The following is an 18,107-nucleotide window of genomic DNA, read 5'->3' on the forward strand; positions in this document are numbered from 1 at the left end:
AATCAAGAAGTTGGATAATTTCATGTGTGATTGATAGATTGCATCGTTTGAAAGTCCAAACCCCCTTTTCAACATGATGCATGTATACCGAGGAGAATATGCTTCATAATCAATAAACTGGTGCATTACAGAAGTTGCGTCGTACATCTAAACTACTTTTTGATTAACGATGAGTAGGAGAAATGAAAGTTACACAAAATAAAGGAAAATGTGATTATCACTTGCTGAGAGTCAAAGAGTTTGTTAATTCCTATCACTTCAGAAGTATCAATGTCTTTTGTTTGCTACCACAAACTAGCTGAATGTCAGAGGTCATAAAGATAATTTCTTACCATGGCAAATCCTACATCTGCTTTCTTGAGAGCTGGTGCATCGTTGGTTCCATCCCCTGTGACCGCTACTACCTCCCTGTTAGCCGTTAGCTTACTGTCAATGATGCCTTTGACCAAGGTGTGCTTGTCTGTAGGTGAGGAGCGGGCCAACACCCTCAGTTTGGGCCAGATCTTATCTAACAGATGCTGCTTGATCTGAAGAACATAATTACAACATTGCCAGGTGAAATTGCAGCAAAGTGAGATGATAACCAATTTTATTTCAATGATAAAAAACATATAGTCATATAACACCATGTAATGTTATATAGTGGCTTAAACAGGGCAATAGGTATAAATTTGGTCTTTAAATGCATATATAAGCAAGATAATTATACTCCACCTTTATATAGCGCTTTATACATCGGAACGTCTCTAAGCACCTTACAGATATTTTTTTTTACACTAGACATCATACAAGCATGGTCCCATCAAGAATATTTGAACTGCAAGAGGCTACTTACGACTCCATTTTCTGTGATTCTCTTGTTGAACTCCCTTCCTTCAAGTACCAGGAAATCATCTCCTGGCTTCAGGATGCCACACTTGACGGCAATGGAGCGTGCTGTATTCACATTATCACCAGTCACCATACGGACTGTGATTCCTGCACTCTGGCAGTCTGCAATGGCTGGTGGAACCTATGAAATTCAACAAAAAAACATACGTGTTACCAAACGCTAACAGTAAATATTGATTTGATATCAACTACAGATAGGATTATTACTCATCTTCTATATCTGAGATTTTTTCCTCCAAAGTGATAATGGCATTGAGTCTATAGACCATTCAAACTAGCTATCTTGACACTGAAACTGGATTGATAACAGATATTGGGACTTTCTAATCACCAGGCCAATATCTCATTTTTTAGGATGATACATCAATCTTGATTATCAAACTATGAATATGAAATGAAAACTGATATCCTCGTAATCATCCTACAGATTCATCTTCAATGTACCATCTTCTGTAACAATGGATGAAAACATAGGATTGGGATTTAAAAAATTGACATAAATTTAGAGTAGATTTAAGATTTTTAAGACCAAAGATGAATGAACCTTTAGAGTTTGGTAATCATATGAGACACAGAACATGGTAGAATTGTAACAGAAGCGATCTGTGGGTCTAAAAGAAAATGTTGAAAAAAAATTACAATTCATAAAAATCATGTTTTGACCCACAGCCATACAACTCTACACAAGCTCCACGGTATTTCATGACATCATAAAAAACACCAGCTGCATACTGCATACGCCGTCAGTAGCCAGTGACTACCCAACCCGAATAGAAAATCAAATTACAAACAAGTGTGTAACAGATTTTAACAAACTAGTTTGCGTTTGAATGTTCCAAAGCATTGCTGACCCCCGGGCACAGATACAGTACGCAGCCTGTCCATCCATGCTAATTTCCCATTAAAAAAATCATATAAACAGTGAAAGTGTGCGAATCTTCAAGCCAAAATCATGGTTGAGATATCAAATTGTAATACTTATAAATATATATAGAATGATCCATGTATCATGAAACTTTGAGCCATACCTCATTTCTGACTGGATCCTCGATGCCAACCAGAGCAATACAGGTGAGTTCCTTGACTACGGTACTCTCCATCTCCCACTGGGGTGTAGGTTTGTCCCTGGTGATATCCCTGTAGGCTAAACAGAGAGTCCTTAGACCTTCCATAGCCCACTTCTCAATCACCTCCTTCACAACTTTCTCCTTATCACTGGCAGGAAATGGTTGTGCCTGACCAGACTCATCAAGAATGTATTCACACCTAGTAACAAGAAATAATTTTGCACCATTCTACTCATCACTTTTGAAAACACGATACCAGATTCTATATACAATATACATTGTCACTACCTTTGAAGATGGATGAAAACATAACCCCATCTACCGTTCCACCCCTCCCAAGATTTCAGTCTGTCGTCTTTTTAAAAGTCCTTACAACAACTATGTCTTCTGATCTAGAGATGCCACTTGGAATTAATAAAAAATTAGGAAAATCATCAAGAATGAGCCATATTGCAAAAATAAATATAACAGAAGTTCTTTATAGCTAAAGAAATTTGGATATTGTAGGAATTCCTACTTTTGCCTTGAAAATGGTATCCTTACTTAACAAGGACTTAGTTTGAAAGCACAAAATAGGGTGTTTTTCCATGGACAAAAATATTTTGAAAAAGAAGGAATTTTGTCTAATAAGTGGCTTCAGTGCTACTTACTTTGACAGCATGATCTCTGAAGCGCCCTTGGAGTATAGCCTGAAGCCACCTTCTGCAAGAGGGACGGCTGTACTCATGGACTTCCTGGCTGAGTTGAAGGTGTATACACAGGCATACTTCTCTACTGGCCATCTATCCCTCGAAAGCTGGTACTCTTCATGAAGATCTAGGACGAAACCCAAGAGGGCGCACTCTGTCTTATTGCCAACTTGACGAGGCATTTCACCCTGATGTTCTGCAGGCTGCATGTGAACAACAGAGAATAGGTATGAGTAGAATATCATGAACAACGGAAAAGATATTACCATGTAATGAATATGATTTCGACTGCAGCAAGGAAGTACCCCTCACAAGTAATGCTAACATTCCGGCCAATAATGCCTACCCAACCCTGTTATGTTCTGTTATCCATGTATACATGACCACCCAGCTAAAATAAAACAAAAACAAAAAAAATTGCTATTATCAAGAAATTCTTTAAAGCCAGTGTTGATGGGAACTGCTGAGATTGATTTCATTTCATGCTTGAGTAACCAAAAAACCCCAAAACAACACAAAACTATTTCTTGCATAAGAAATACATAATCTACAAGGGTGTCTTCTTGTAGGATTTGAGCTGGATGGTCACATATTCATTTGAACGCTGTACATGAAGATCATGTATGAGTAGAAAAGAATCCAACAAGTAGGGGCCATTTCATATAGCTGTTTGTAAGTTAAGAGCGACTTTAAGAAAGACTGGTGATCCTTTCTTGTGGTAAATGGTATACACCAAAATGTTCATTAGCGATGGCTTAGCATTAGCACGCAAGAAAAGATCACCAGTCGCTCTTAACTTACGAACAGCTTTAAGAAACACCCCACAGGACCCTTAAAACCATCACATACACCTTTAAAGTGGCACATTATATTTTGCTTCTATACCAGTCATGCTTGTAAAATGTGCACATTCATTGGTTGGCAGCGATTCTAGAACATACCTCCCTCGGGAGTATTTTATTTTCCCTTTCCAACTCTTCTCTCCTCCCTCATTTTTTCATTAAACTTCTTCATTCACTCAAAATAATCCTTATCAAATAAATGTAGGACTTGGGATTGGCTAGTTATGGATCGATAGTCTAAATGAGAAAACAATGCCTTAGGGCTTCATCTTGTCATTATTTTCTTCACACCAGTATGTGAAGGTATATGGACATGCTTTAAGGATAGGGAGACATGTGCATGTTGGGATACATGCTATGTTAACATGCATGCATGAATGTCTGGACCACATGTGCATGTAGTCTCCCAAACTGACATTGAAAGCAGTTTGGCAGACCTCCTAATCTTTCTAATGAGAAAAAGAATAGGGATTAATCTTAGTCAAAAGTAGTTAAATTATCATAAACATTAGAAATATGAAAAGTCAGATTCTTTCATCAAGAGGTCCCAGACCTCTTGAGGAAAGAATCTGACTTTTCATATTTGCTTTATATAGGCTAGCTTAGAATAGTCTTCACGAATGTTTGCTATATATGCGTACTGTTTAAAAATGATACAATTATCAGAAAAAAAAGTGCCATACATACTGTGGGCATAATTCAGTTGATATTCTGGGCCCCATTAGAGGTTTGTGATTAATCATACAGTTGATTTTTACAATTTTGATTGCACTGATCAATACATGAAACCAATCATTTAAAAAAAAAACTTTTTGATCATTTGCTAAGCTTTGAGTTAAAGGGCCCTGGTATTGATAGAGGTAGAAAAATAAACCTAGCAAAGGGGGTAATTTGAAATTGGGTCTGATTTTCAAAACTACATGTCTAAGGGAGTGACTCATGCGGATAAAAACATGGAAAACATGCCTAGAGCGGTATGTTTCTTTACTACCCATTAGATTGCACAGTTTATTGCACCAATATGAACATTGTCTACTCATTGCAATAGATGTTACCCTCTGAGACATACAGACTATGGTAATCAGTAATCTGCTCATTCACTTACATAATTCATAATTTAAATCATTGTTTCTACCATTTTTTATTTCATTTTAAGTTAAAACATTATTCAAAAATTGCTATAAGGTATCATTTAAGGTTAACAGGTATCAATTCAAAGAGACAAAAATTACTGGGTTTTCTGGAGAGAATGATGGAATAATGAGAAAACAAAAACCTTGTAGAAAAGTGTTTGCAGATTATATATTGGGCCACATCAAGTTCTATGTTGCTACTGGTGTTTAGAGTATGGTAGGGGATCCTAAAGCTATGCAGGTCCTAAAGCTATGCACAACTTATCACGCATGCAATTCCAATGGCAAAATAAATGCGCACTCTAGCTCTGTGTGTGAAGCTGTGGCTGCATATTTAGAACATTTATTACTAATTAGTGAAAGATAATTTGTTCAAGTATTAAAATTGGCATATTTTTTATCGTTTGGAAAAAAAGTGCGTAGCTTTAGATCCCCCCATCATATATGAATCAGTCTACCTTAACCAGCTACTAACACTGAACATGAGTTTCTAAGATACCAATCCTCATTCCAAGTTCGGTCACCAATACCAGCTTTTCAAACTTGAATTTACCAAATAAGGACGTCTTTACACCAGCCTCAGTTCAATACGGTACTGTGGCTGATGTACATTTGGCCTAAAAACCAACACCGGCCGTAAATATTGTACTTGAATTGACCAATCAACATCAGTCCCAGAACCAGCTTCATATAAGGTGGTGTTGAAGCTGGTGCACAAGTTAGCTAAACACCAACACCAGCGGTAAACACTAAACTTGAAAGCACCCATTTGATATTCTTATAAGCAGGATCTTCAACGGACCATCAACAAGAGAGTAGTGCTTTGAAAGGATTGCTGCTTCTTCTTATCCACAGTGGGAGGCTACAAGGATGCAAATGATTCAGTGAACTGTCACAAGACATTTCACATCCCAATGAACACTAGGTTATTTTGGACATGTCCAGCCATTTGAGCATGGAGAAGTGATAAAATGAAACAGAAGCTGACATGTAGCACCACATGTACTCCAATCTCAACGATTCTCAACAGGCCATTTTACAGCTCTCTAGAGGGGTTATTAAGAAAAGGAAGAAGACTCAGGCATGCCCCACCCTCACTCTCATCTGCTTTCTGGACAAGTTATGAATATGAGGGCATCGGCATCTCTATAATTTTCCACTCCTCACTTATTGATAAAGGCATATTCCTTTCTAAGAATACATCTAACACAGTCTGAAATGGGCTTACTGAAGTATCGTCATGTTGAAGAAAAGGGCAAAGTCAATCACAGCTGTCAATACCTGTTAAACTTTTGTTGCACCCTATTAAGAGACATAGTGGTCAGATGGACATTTTACCCTAAGGGTCCTAAGACAACTGACATCAAAAGAGCACTCTCTCACTCTCTTTATTTGATTTGATGGGCATTGCAGTCAACCATGTTTACAATTATGCTGCAATAGATTGACTGAGGCAAGCGCCAGTCACTAAACTTGCTTATTTGGAAGCTTCTAGTATACCTGGTAACAACCTGGATACATGTAGAACCTGGGAGCCATTGTGAAATGAGATGGGTTCAAACACACATTCGCGATTGATCTTGATGCTGATTATTAAAATCGATCATGCATAATAGTCAATGCTATCAATCTTAGAACTCAGCCCCATGATCAAACACTTAAGATTTTTGTTACGGGGCCCAGGTTGCTATATTTAAATCTCAGTGATACAGCAGACCTTCATTTTTGAGGAGCGCGATTGCGCCGGCGCTCCTACCACGCTCCTAAAAAAAAATTAGGAGAACAAAAAATCGCGAAAAAATGAAGAATATTCACCTCTTTCCCGACTCTGATTTGGTTTTAAACTCGGTAAATATTGTAGTCCCATATGTAGATTTTCATGGCAACACCATGGAAGTCTACATGTGGGACTACAATATTTACCAAGTGTAAATTCAAATCAGAAACGGGAAAGAGGTGAATATTCTTAATTTTTCTGATAGTTTTCAACTAAATCAAAATAATTTCAAGGAATTATGGAAAATAGATGGCCATTTCATGGATTTAAAGATGTAAAATGTGAAATTTTAGCAATTTTTTTGTACAGTAAGCAGGAGCGCGATATTTTGTAAATGTATTGACCCAGGCCTAGTTTCACCACAGATTAATTAATAGCTACACAGCTATTGCATATACGATGTTAAGAAAAATATACAATTTATCATACATATATTGTATTGAATTGATTTGAGCTCCTCAAGGAGAGCGATTCTGAATAAGGAGAGTGATTTATTGAGCTCCACAAAATTATAAACTCGAAGGACTGATACAGATTGGTTTGATCTGATCAGGTGGAAGTGAGACCTTGGCAGGTTGGAGCACCTTGTGTTTTCCTGATGAAGCCAACACAGCGGAAGTGTCAGCACTGGAGGTGATCAACCTTAGGACGTGTCATCATTCCAACAAAGCAGTGGAGTGTATCACGGTACTATTTACTGAAACTTTGATATCAATAACCATGAAATACAAATTCCTTCAAGCAATCAAGAGATTTAATGGTCCGATCCATTAATTAGTGAGGTTATACGACCAAGCGACATAAGTTGTGTCATTCAAATAACTGACAAGAAACTTTCCACAGCTTTTTTTTTTATCAGGTTATGTTTATTTAATGAATTCTGTAGCTTTGGCTTCTTTATGAAATCTTCAGCCTTTCCTTTTTTTAGGTTTATGCCAAGGTTTTACTTACTAGAATCCTAGACGAGTAGCTGCTGTTGACTGAGATTCCTTCCACCAGGAGATGTCTGGCCTCACTGTCAATGTCACTGTTACCTGGTGTCTCTATGTACATCTTCTGTCCGATGTAGCTCTTAACAACGGTCATTCTGTTGGTGGTCAGAGTACCAGTCTTATCGGAGCAGATGGCTGTGGCGTTACCCATTGTCTCACAGGCATCCAGATGCCTAACCAAATTGTTATCGTGCAACATTTTCTGTAAATGGGGAGAGTAAGTGGATCATGTTGGAGAAAATGAAAAAGATTGCATGTTTGCTGAAGTATTTTTTACAGGGAAAAAAGATATATAAATGGTAAGAGGTAGACAAAGATATATGTGAGCTTTCAGGACAAAGACAACAGAGGACAAGAAAAGAATGAAGACAAATAACATGAGAACATAATGAAAAAAATGAAAATGACAAAGAAGATGATGAAAAATAAGATAACTACAATGAAGTGGGGAAAGAAAGAAGATCTGGAAAGGGAAGGAGACGCAGGCACAGGAGAAATAAGAAAAGTAAGAAAATTTGGAGGAAATACAGAAAGATATGGACAAGAAGATGAATTTATTGAAAGAAATTTATCAAAAAGATGACTAATACCCCTTTCATAAACCCAATTATGCGGCTAATAGCAGCATAATTTGGTTGTAAAATCGGAGGAGGACCAGAGTTATCCGCATTATTTTGATGCTGCAATTATCCGCATAATAGCAGCATCGGGACAAGATTTTGAGTTTATGAACGTATTTCCAAATAATGCGGATAATTGCCATGGTGCGGTCACAAGGTCACCCTTTTCCAACACAACCGCATCGGAGGGGGCGTGTCCAGTTGTCATGACGATTATCCGCCTTTTTCAGGACGGGCGCTCGTAAAAATAATGCGGATAATTTTCGGAGTTTGTGAACGCAATTTTTATTGAATTATCCGCATTACTATTAGGCGGCTAATTGGAGGATAGGTTTATGAAAGGGGTATAAGCCTAGAGCAGAGGAGCATGAGTAAGAAGTTAAAAAAATAGTATTGATATGTACATACCTTGACAGAATATGCCAATGAAATTGTGACAGCCAAGGGGAGACCCTCAGGAACAGCTACCACTAACACAGTCACACCAATGATGAAGAAATCTACAAACTCCTGTAGGTGACTGTTGTCCCAGCTTTGCTTGTGAATACCATATTCCACGATGCAAAATCTGATAATTAAGACCAATGTGGTCACTACAGCAACAGTACAACCTGTTGAGCAAGATTGGAAATTTTAAAATTTAAGTCATTTAAACATCTCATAGAATGAACTTTCTGTAGTTGGGGACAACTTTACATAAAAATGTTTCATTCAAACATGGTCATGAATTAGTTGTAGAATATCACTGTCAAGAATTCTCTCTCACTCTCATATTTCAAACTGAACTTGATGTTAGACAATTAGCGCAGGGCAGATGTAAAAGGGAAATTCAATTTCAAGGTACAGTTACCTGCATATCCAATTTGGATGGCCAATTTGGTGAGCTTGCCCTGCAGCACTGATTTCCCCTCTGACATGCCCTCATCCCTCTCTGGAATGACCATCTTTTTCTTGCCAGCGTGAGGGGCCTCCCCTGGTGTGGTGTCTGGAACTTCTGTATCAAGGTTGCCATCAGCAGCCTTACCATCAACTGGCACATTATTAGCTGTAGCATGGGAGACAGAGTATTGGGAAGATGTAGGGAGGGCAACAGAGAGGAGGGTGTGAGAAAGAAAGAAAGAGAGACATGAGTGGAAATGGGGATGTACGGAGAAAGGGAATGAAAAAAAAAGAGGAAAAAACAAAGTATTAAAATAATGAAGAATTCAAGGTATAACTCAACTTGAAAACTTAACTGTCCTTTTTGTAAAAGGATTACTGACCTAGATCAGCTCAGCTCAGTTAACAAAGGTGGATACACGATTCATATGCATCAACGTATGTTAATATAATATTATAATAAAAAAGTAAACTGAAAAATGTACAATCCCTTCTTAAATCAAATCATTGTCACTACTCCGCTCTATTCAGAAAAGCTTTAAGAATTCAAAATTCAAACAACTTTTCTTGTGCAAACTTGAAGTAACTAAGCCTTCTCTACAAAGTATGGGGATTGTAACTATTGACTGTCAAGGAAGCAACACTATTCAATCAATCAGCAAGGATTATCCTCCTTGTTCAAGTTTCCTTCAAAAGGTGTGTTCACAAATTAATAATATTCGAAATGTACCCCCCCAAAAAAAAAAAAAAAAAAATTACTACCTGAAAAAAAGATAAAAGAAATATAAATTTCTCCAAGTTCGTGGTGTGTAAATGCAAATTACAAGGTAAGGCAAAAGATTGTGCACTTTTCCATCATCAACAGGAACAAGGTTTTGTCACTCACTTCAAAATTGTCTGAACATTCCTGTGAATGGCACAAAATAAGGACATGTTATTGAGGCATGGCAAGTTCAGAGATATTCTTTTTTGGGACTGAGGGCTTCCCGTCTATTCCAAGTCCCTAGCAAGTCAGCCATTGTCACAAGTTCAGTGTCGTGAAAGCAGAAAGATACAACAGAATGGCTATAGATATACCAAACCTAAAAAAGTTGTATTTTTTTACGGAAATGTTATTTTCAAGTTGCTAGTCTGGTTAATGAATTGAGAGGTTTCTCTTATTGGTGAGGAAATGAATTGTCTGCCACTCCATCACAGAGATTGTGCTTTTTAAGAAAAAATAATAGAAGTCCATATGCATAATGATCATAATATATTTCACAGTCATCTTTGATTTCATTTTTTTTTTCACGTGTCTACAATACCCTTCTAATTCTGTACTTTACTTAATAAGAAGTTCAATATAAAGCTGGATTATCTGATTAATAAGAATATGAAAGTCATATTTCCCTGCATTACAAAGTTTATAATTTTGCATATAACTTACTCGAAGTCGAAAGAATATCTTTATAAGGTTAAAACATGGGATATGTATGACATACTTGTCAATGAAAATAAAATACTATAAATTGGCACCATAAATAAAGTTAATTACTCCTTGGCAATGGACTTTACGCTAAACAGGAAAGAAAAAAGTAATAAGAAAAACAACAAAAAAAGAAATAAAAGAAGAGTTGAAATATGAATCTTATTGATTTGAAGTGGATCATGATATCTCCTCTGTACTGCATTGCTACATGTATGTTTGTCAACACCCTGTGTACAGGCAGGAGCATATCAGGATTCCAACTAATCTCTCACATTCTTACTTTGTCCGATAAAATGATTCGTGATAGCAGGGCTTCCGTATCATCTTTCATTTTCAAACTTAATCCTTCAATCTAAAGGGGCGTTACCTCTTTAAAACCTTAACACAAATATATTTTTTTATTTCACGCTCAGTAATTAATCTACCTAGGTGCAATACATAACTGACACTCCCTCTTCTCGAGATTAAGGTGTTTGTATCGGACATACATTTGGTTACAACATATTCAATTTAACTATTGGAGATTCAAGAAACCTATGTTTACTTCCATTTGGACCGTAAAATCAATAAACATTATCATACTTTATATTTCTTTTTTTTTTTTCCATCAATTTTTCCTCTATCCAGCTAAATAATGCTTACTTGCTTAAGCAATTTCCTCATTTTTCTTTTTACTTTCTCTTCATCTATTCTTATTTCCAGTAACTTCCTACACATTTTTTTTGCACCTGGCAATGGAATTCAGAGCTGACATTCCCCAAAGTATCTAGAAATATATCAGAAAATGTAACATCTAAATTCCTCATGATACAAGCGGAGATACACACTCACCAAATCACCACTGAATATATACTGCATTATCATATCAGCATGTATCATATCAAAACCAGAAATAGATCAATATCAAATTACCTTAATGCCTAGGTACATTACATCCAGGTGAAGTTATGTTTACATGAATAAAAAAATCTAAATATAACACCCATTACTCAAACTATATTAAGTAAATTACAAAAACAAAGCAAATAACATGATATGATTCAGATGATATACATCCTACACGTCTGGCATGAATCCAAATTGATATCCCTGTATAGGATTTTGTATGAAAGCAAAACAAAAAGGTAAGTATTTAAAGGGATGTATATAGGCTATGCGTAATCTCAATGTGGACTTTTCAAATAAATAAATACAACTGTTCACTGAACTTCAAAGGGGAGTTGTTAATACCAAGTTATTTCACTCTCATTTTCCTCTACACTGAAAATCCATTTTACATGTACCGTAATAACAATTACTATATTGAATGTTTTAATAGACCACATTAGTGAGGAACAAAGAAAATTCTCTGAATTCTTTTTTTTTTTTTTGGTTTTCTCAATAGAAGTTGATTTTCACTGAAGTAAGGATGTAAGCAAATATTGAGATTTTTCTCTTTTTTTTAATTATAATCAACAACAAGTATATTTTAGATAAAAGATCAACTTCCACTGGCGCCAGACTGGTTCACTCAAATATAGAGTTGAGGGTTAAGCAATTGTTTTAAATAGTTCACCCCTCCTCAATTTGTCTGCACAGAACGTTATGATGCCACTGGAAACGGCTTTTTATCTATATTTCATTATTCTTTAAATTGAGTTATTAAAGGAAATTATGGAGATACAAAATCATTAAGTGTATGTCTAATCATTCACTTTACTGAATTATTCTGACTGACAATATAAAAATATACTTCTTTTCCTTTTTTAGAGAAAAAAACACATTGCAATTTTTTTTCTTCAAGAAATTCTTCCCGTAAGAAACATGTAGCTGTAAATAATATTAGTCCATAAACATCTGAATAACCAGGCAATCAATGTTTATGCAGCTATTGCATTGATTGATCTAATCCTAAAGAAAGTTACTTAATGCATTTTATAAGCATAACTGTAACCAAGAAATATCATACACAAAAAGTAACAAATGCCCAATGAACAATACTACTATAAAACTTCTTTTGATTTTCGTTGCTTTCCTCATTTTTAAAGCAAACTTTTGTGACAATCTGTTACAATAACATTCACAACAAATTGATTTACATATCCTCTTCAGAACTATTCTAAGCCCATAAAGTTCTCATAAAGCAAACCATCCAATGGCTACTCTTACCTCGCTTGTAAGGAATATCCTCTTCGATCTCAACACTACAAGTGCAATGTACGGAATACATTTTACACCGTTAATGAGTTTCCACAAACGATCAAAAGAAATCATAAATAAACCCCGATCCAACGGATAAATAGACAGAACACAGATCAAAGTGACCAAAACTCCAAACTTGTTAATCTAATAGTAAATCACACCCACCCTGTCATAAATCTACACCTCACATTCAGACGTCATGCATGCAACCTCAATGTGAATGTAGCCAGGAGGGGGATTTAGAGTAGATCGTAGTAAATTTTGCATATCAGATTTCCTAGAACGTGCCAAGTTGAAAACAGAGCAGGGTTGTTGAGAGTAATATGTGACCTGTAAATAACCCTAATTATTAGTGTGCCATATCAACAAATAGGGGGAGTATGATACCTAATCTGGAAGAAGGCAATAGGTTAAAAGTTAAAAATAAAGATAATTTTGAATTAAGCCAATATTATGGAAACTTACATAAGACAAAACACCACCCCCTTTCAAAATACAATAACTTTTTTACAAAACAGTTTGGGGCAAAATAATTTAGCATATTTTTGTTTGAAGATAGTCTTGGGACTTAAACTAAAATTCCATATTTTTTTACAGTCACCCATTAATAAAGTCTTTTGTTGACCATACCATTGCTACCGGAGGCAATTAGTGAAAGTGCATCTCTTTAATGATATTATGAAAATGCGAGCATAATTCTATAGAAACAGAACTTATAATCCTTGTTTATTTTGTTTGATTGAGGTATACATTGAAGAGCAAATTATGGAACTGTTTCTTAAAACTAGAGATACCATCTACCAAATGACTTTATGGTATCCTTTCTTCAAATCGTCTTTTACTCAACCATGTCTGAATGGAGAATTATGTAGATAGTATCAGATGAAAGGGAAGTAAGCTTTACAATGATATCATATGTCATTTGTCAATTATTTATTCATTACTAATCAAGTATCAGGAAATGCAATGACTTTCCACGAGAAAGAGAAGAGGACATTTTGCTGATTGTACGTATTGAAAGTGCAGTCAGCGTTGTTGCATTCCCTCAGGTGTTTTTGTACAGGGAAAATCTAAACCGCTCAAACAGAAATAAAAAGCTTGTAAATTTTATGATATTTTCTATGATTCTTGGTTTTGTGTAAAAAAAAAGATACCAATGTCAAGCAATTGTCGGTCTTTCCTACATTTAAAAGAACTCTTTGAAAGAGGTAACCAGGCTGGGCTTTAACCTCTAACTTTGATTAATCTTTTCCCCATGAATCTTGGATTACAGTTACATGCCACATTGTCCAGGCAACGAACGCCCAAGCAGGGCATGTTGAAGGTTGCTTTATTCATATTGAAATCAAATTAATACCTGCCATTATTCCACTTAATCAGACAAACAGTGTTCCAAAATATTCTTAACATGTTAGTAATTATAGCCAACAAAAGAAAAAAAAATACCATGTTTTAATAGTACAAAATTTGAATTGCTTCATGCAATCTTCTATAAATTCATTAGTTACTTATTTAAAGTATAGATCCTTTATCTACAAGAGGCTTTGACTGTGAATGCAGATTATTTAAATCAGATCTAATCATTTACATCATGCAACATATTTAAGGCTTTATCTTTTTATCTTTGGGGTCATGTATATTTTCATTGCAAAAGCAGACAAAATTGTTGAATATATAGGTCTCATTTTATATCGAACACTCCAATATCATATTGGTGTGAAAAAGTGAAGGATTACAATAAATGAAAAAGTCTGCAGACATGTGGCATTTACAACATTGCAATGTTGAAATGACACAGCCATCTTCTTCTTCTTCTACTATTGAAAATGATATTGTTCTTGATCAAAATTTGATGAGATTTCTGACAAACTTACTCTATATGTAGGAAGGGCAATTCAGTAAATACAGGATGTACGGCTATTTTTCTTCACATTACCATATCAAAAAAAAGTATTTAATCTTAATTTCCTCTCTTCACTAGATAATGAGCATCAAATAAGATTCATGAGGTGCTTTCAGACTGAATAAAAAACCCAAGAATACCAGGTATTATCTGACTGGGAAATGAATCTACCCCGATCAGAAAATATCAGGTATTTTTGGCAGTGTTAAAGCAATTACTCAGAATATTCCTGAAAAACAATAACTGCTTAATAAAAGGTAGAATTTCAAATAACAAGAACTTTTGCAGGGATGTTTCAACGGTCACATGTATTTTCATGGTGTGAGCTAGTGAATTTGAATCATGCCGTCGTCTGCCACTCAGACCACACAAGGCATGCTCAAGACTTTAAGAACTCTACATACCAAAAGGGTCTGTTTCGGGTGGGTATAAACGCAGAAAATGATTATCGCGTATTTCGAGGCCTGAAAATTTTCTCAGAGAAATTTTTATGACTTAGCTGGTTTGAAACTATGAAAGCACCTTTTGTATCATGCTACTTTGATAAAAAAAAAAACAAATGGTACACAAGACAGGTTTATTAAAAAGATAACCTGAAGAAAAACTTATGTCAATTCAAGTCGATACTCATATCTTGAAGACAGAAAATGTAAATGTTATTCTGCATTAGACATAAAACATGCACTTTTAATAAGTGAAAAACAAAAAGACCATAGTCATTGTGCATTGTAAATCTGAAATAAAAGAAAGATTTTAGTATCATAATAATTACAGTCTGTTGTGCCTAGAAAACTTATAAAATGTACTGTATAACAGAAACAGGTTGCCAAGCACACAATGTAAGCATGGCAGCTTGATATAAAGTCACTGGATTACACTGTAGTCCTAATAAATGGTGCCACGGTTAGGTTTGCTCCTCACAAAACAGTCTAAACATTCAGTATTAAACTTTTCTCGAACCATGTTAGTTGAGGATCAGCCACAATAAGAGATAATCATACCTATGTATATCACTTTTCTCTTGTCTGTCAAGAAATGAGAAATAAGTCAAAAAGGCTTTGGCAATAAAAACTGAGAACGGTTTTAAAAACACTTGGTGCACAGATATTTTCATACTTTTTTATTTTTTCAGCATTCTCAGGAGTCATACAAACTGTAATTTTTGCATTCTGGTTTTGTTCCTTCAGAAATACAAATTTAAGTGAAGAAGGACAAGGGAAAAATAAAACCATCAGAATATTTTCACCATGTACAGTAAGTGAAAACATGACATGTCTGCAATAAGTTTGAAATGGCTCTATTTCATTTGTTAACATTTCAATCCTGATTTTTCTTTTAGCTGTAAACATCAAATATGAGATTCCTCTTCAAAAGTGAGTGCTGCTTCAAAAAGTTTAAGATAAACATGAATAGGATATATTTATCAAATCATGTTTTAATTCCGCATTTCCTCATATTTCAATTTTTTGATATATATATCAAATAAAAATGAAAAAAAAAAATAAATAAATAAATATATTGCCAAAAATAAAAATTCAACTTACTGTCATTATTGCCAATGGCTGCTTCCTCCATCTCCAGTTTCTGGCCTCGTTGACCTTTGACATCAAGCAAGAGGGAGAAGATCTGTCCAGTCTGTGAGTTGAGACCTACAGCCGTGACGACCATCTTCCCACTACCTTCCAAGACATGAGTTCCTGTATTGTGACAAGGGCAGATTAATATTTCAAGGATTTACAATAGAGATCAGTTCAGATCAAGAGATGGATATATGGAAGATTCTGTATGAAAGTGATTGTGAAATGTTGATTATTACGATGTATTTAAGAAATAATATATGCTTTAAAATCAGATTTTGGAATCACCAAAATGGTAAGGAGCAGTAGGCTATTCTGAAAATATTCTTATCTAAAATATAACTGGGCATTTTAGCATCCACTTCACAGCTGCTTTCTACAATGCACCAATTCCTTTGAAACTTCAATTCAAATCAAAATGGACAAATTAGAGGTTATTTACGAAAGTTGGTGGACTGGGACAGCACATCGTCTTTTAAGATTTGGACCAGACAACGTATTTGCAATGTACCTAAGTGCGCTAAAAGGTAGGAACATATTATGCATTAATGAGATAAGTGGTATTATGATAAGAAAGGGGCAGTCTTTACAAAAATAAGATGCTGATGGCATTAAGAAAATTTTCAGAACACTGATTTATAATAATTTTACCATTTTCCTAACATAAAAGAACTGAACAAAAATAAGATGTTTTCAGCATAAATGTTTGGGTCAAATATTCTCAGCTTATTTTTTGGTGAAATTATCATTATTATCCAAATTTCTAAAGTACAGCTACCTTTTGCTGCAATGTGGACTTTTAGGCTATATTTTTACAAAATAATCTGTTCCCCTTAATGATAAAAGGACATATTTTGAGCATAAAATCTTAAACAAAAATCTTGAAGTCAAATTAAGATATTCATATGGTTCTATCGAAAAACTTTGAAAACCAACCCTCCCCCCAAAAAATAAATATATCAATATAATGTTACATAGATATGTTTTTTTTTTAAATGGTATGATACCCTCAATAGGCGGAAATTTCAAAATGGACGCTACAGGGAAATAGGATTCACTCATATTAGATAAAATTTCCGAACTCAGGTTCCTTCGGATTTCCACTTTAAGAATACTTCTTATGGATATTGCAATATGACATAATTAACCTAAAATGGTATTTTTACACCAATTTGAATTTTTGATAGATTTTTAAAAATTTAACCAGAAATTTGAAACTGTGCAAGAAATGACCAATAAACTACATTGATCCTTTTTTTTTTCTTCAAATATTGGTTTCAGTTTCTCATATCTAAATAAATATACTCATACTATTTAAAAAATACTTCCCATAGAATTTACAAAATGGTACTTTTGGGCTGGTGCTTAAATCAGTGATTCATAATCATGTTTCCATTTTTATGAATCAAATGAGAAATTTGTGTTCTACAAAATGTTAACAACTAACCTTAAGAGGTTTTTGTATCTTCCCTCTTTCTTCCCCCCCAGATAGATGGTCAAAGGTACATGTGTTTAATGTAGCATGTACAACAAGCAGGTAACTAATCAATAAACAGACTGCGCTTTGAGCAGGGCATTTCAGTTTCTGAATTTACTACACTTTGTGCAGTAAGGTTTTGCAAGGCCAATAAAGCACAATACCTTATCTACATACCAAAACCCAAGGGCTTATTAAGGTGCCGTGGCGGAGTGGTCTAAGGCGCCTGGCTATACATGAAAAAGTCTGGGGTTCAATCCCCGGCCGCGGCAGCTATGCCTGTGAGCAAGGCATTTAATTTACAATACTCTTTTATCCTGCTTTCAAATAAATGGAAATGCTATATGCATTATTTGTAACTAGGTGTGAACTTGTTTTTTAAAAAAAAAACCCAGGGCCTGCATGCAAATGATTTAAATGGAAATATACCTTTCCTAACATATAAAAAATATATGGAGGTTATCAAAGAAGGATACTGATTGATCTTAGTGCATTTATCTCCTTATTTTTCATATTGAAAATTTTTTCTCTCTGAATGTAATCCAATTTCGGGCTCATTGAAAAGGCGAAACTCCCTCACACAAGTTGTGCCAAATAAGTGCTTTGGTAGA

General features: G+C 35.1%; 1 protein-coding gene across 2 annotated transcripts in view; it reads right to left on the minus strand.

Moving 5' to 3' along the window:
• Positions 1–16,140, minus strand: part of LOC129255654 (plasma membrane calcium-transporting ATPase 4-like) — a 33,256-nt gene extending 17,116 nt beyond the window's left edge. Inside the window, exons 1-9 of one of the 2 annotated variants that reach the window (XM_064096947.1) lie at positions 15,987–16,137; positions 15,444–15,467; positions 8,862–9,056; positions 8,420–8,622; positions 7,351–7,593; positions 2,609–2,850; positions 1,920–2,157; positions 836–1,012; positions 333–527 (exon numbers count right to left, since the gene is read on the minus strand). In XM_064096947.1, coding sequence (XP_063953017.1) covers positions 333–527; positions 836–1,012; positions 1,920–2,157; positions 2,609–2,850; positions 7,351–7,593; positions 8,420–8,622; positions 8,862–9,056; positions 15,444–15,467; positions 15,987–16,110 — 1,641 coding nt within the window. In that variant the 5' untranslated portion in view covers positions 16,111–16,137. Of the gene's footprint in view, positions 1–332; positions 528–835; positions 1,013–1,919; positions 2,158–2,608; positions 2,851–7,350; positions 7,594–8,419; positions 8,623–8,861; positions 9,057–15,443; positions 15,468–15,986 lie in introns of both variants that reach the window. The other variant, XM_054893995.2, reaches the window with a different exon arrangement.
• Positions 16,141–18,107: the final 1,967 nt, after the last annotated feature.

The sequence above is a fragment of the Lytechinus pictus genome, chromosome 3 (genome assembly GCF_037042905.1).
Source record: "Lytechinus pictus isolate F3 Inbred chromosome 3, Lp3.0, whole genome shotgun sequence".
Lineage (NCBI taxonomy): Eukaryota > Metazoa > Echinodermata > Echinoidea > Temnopleuroida > Toxopneustidae > Lytechinus > Lytechinus pictus.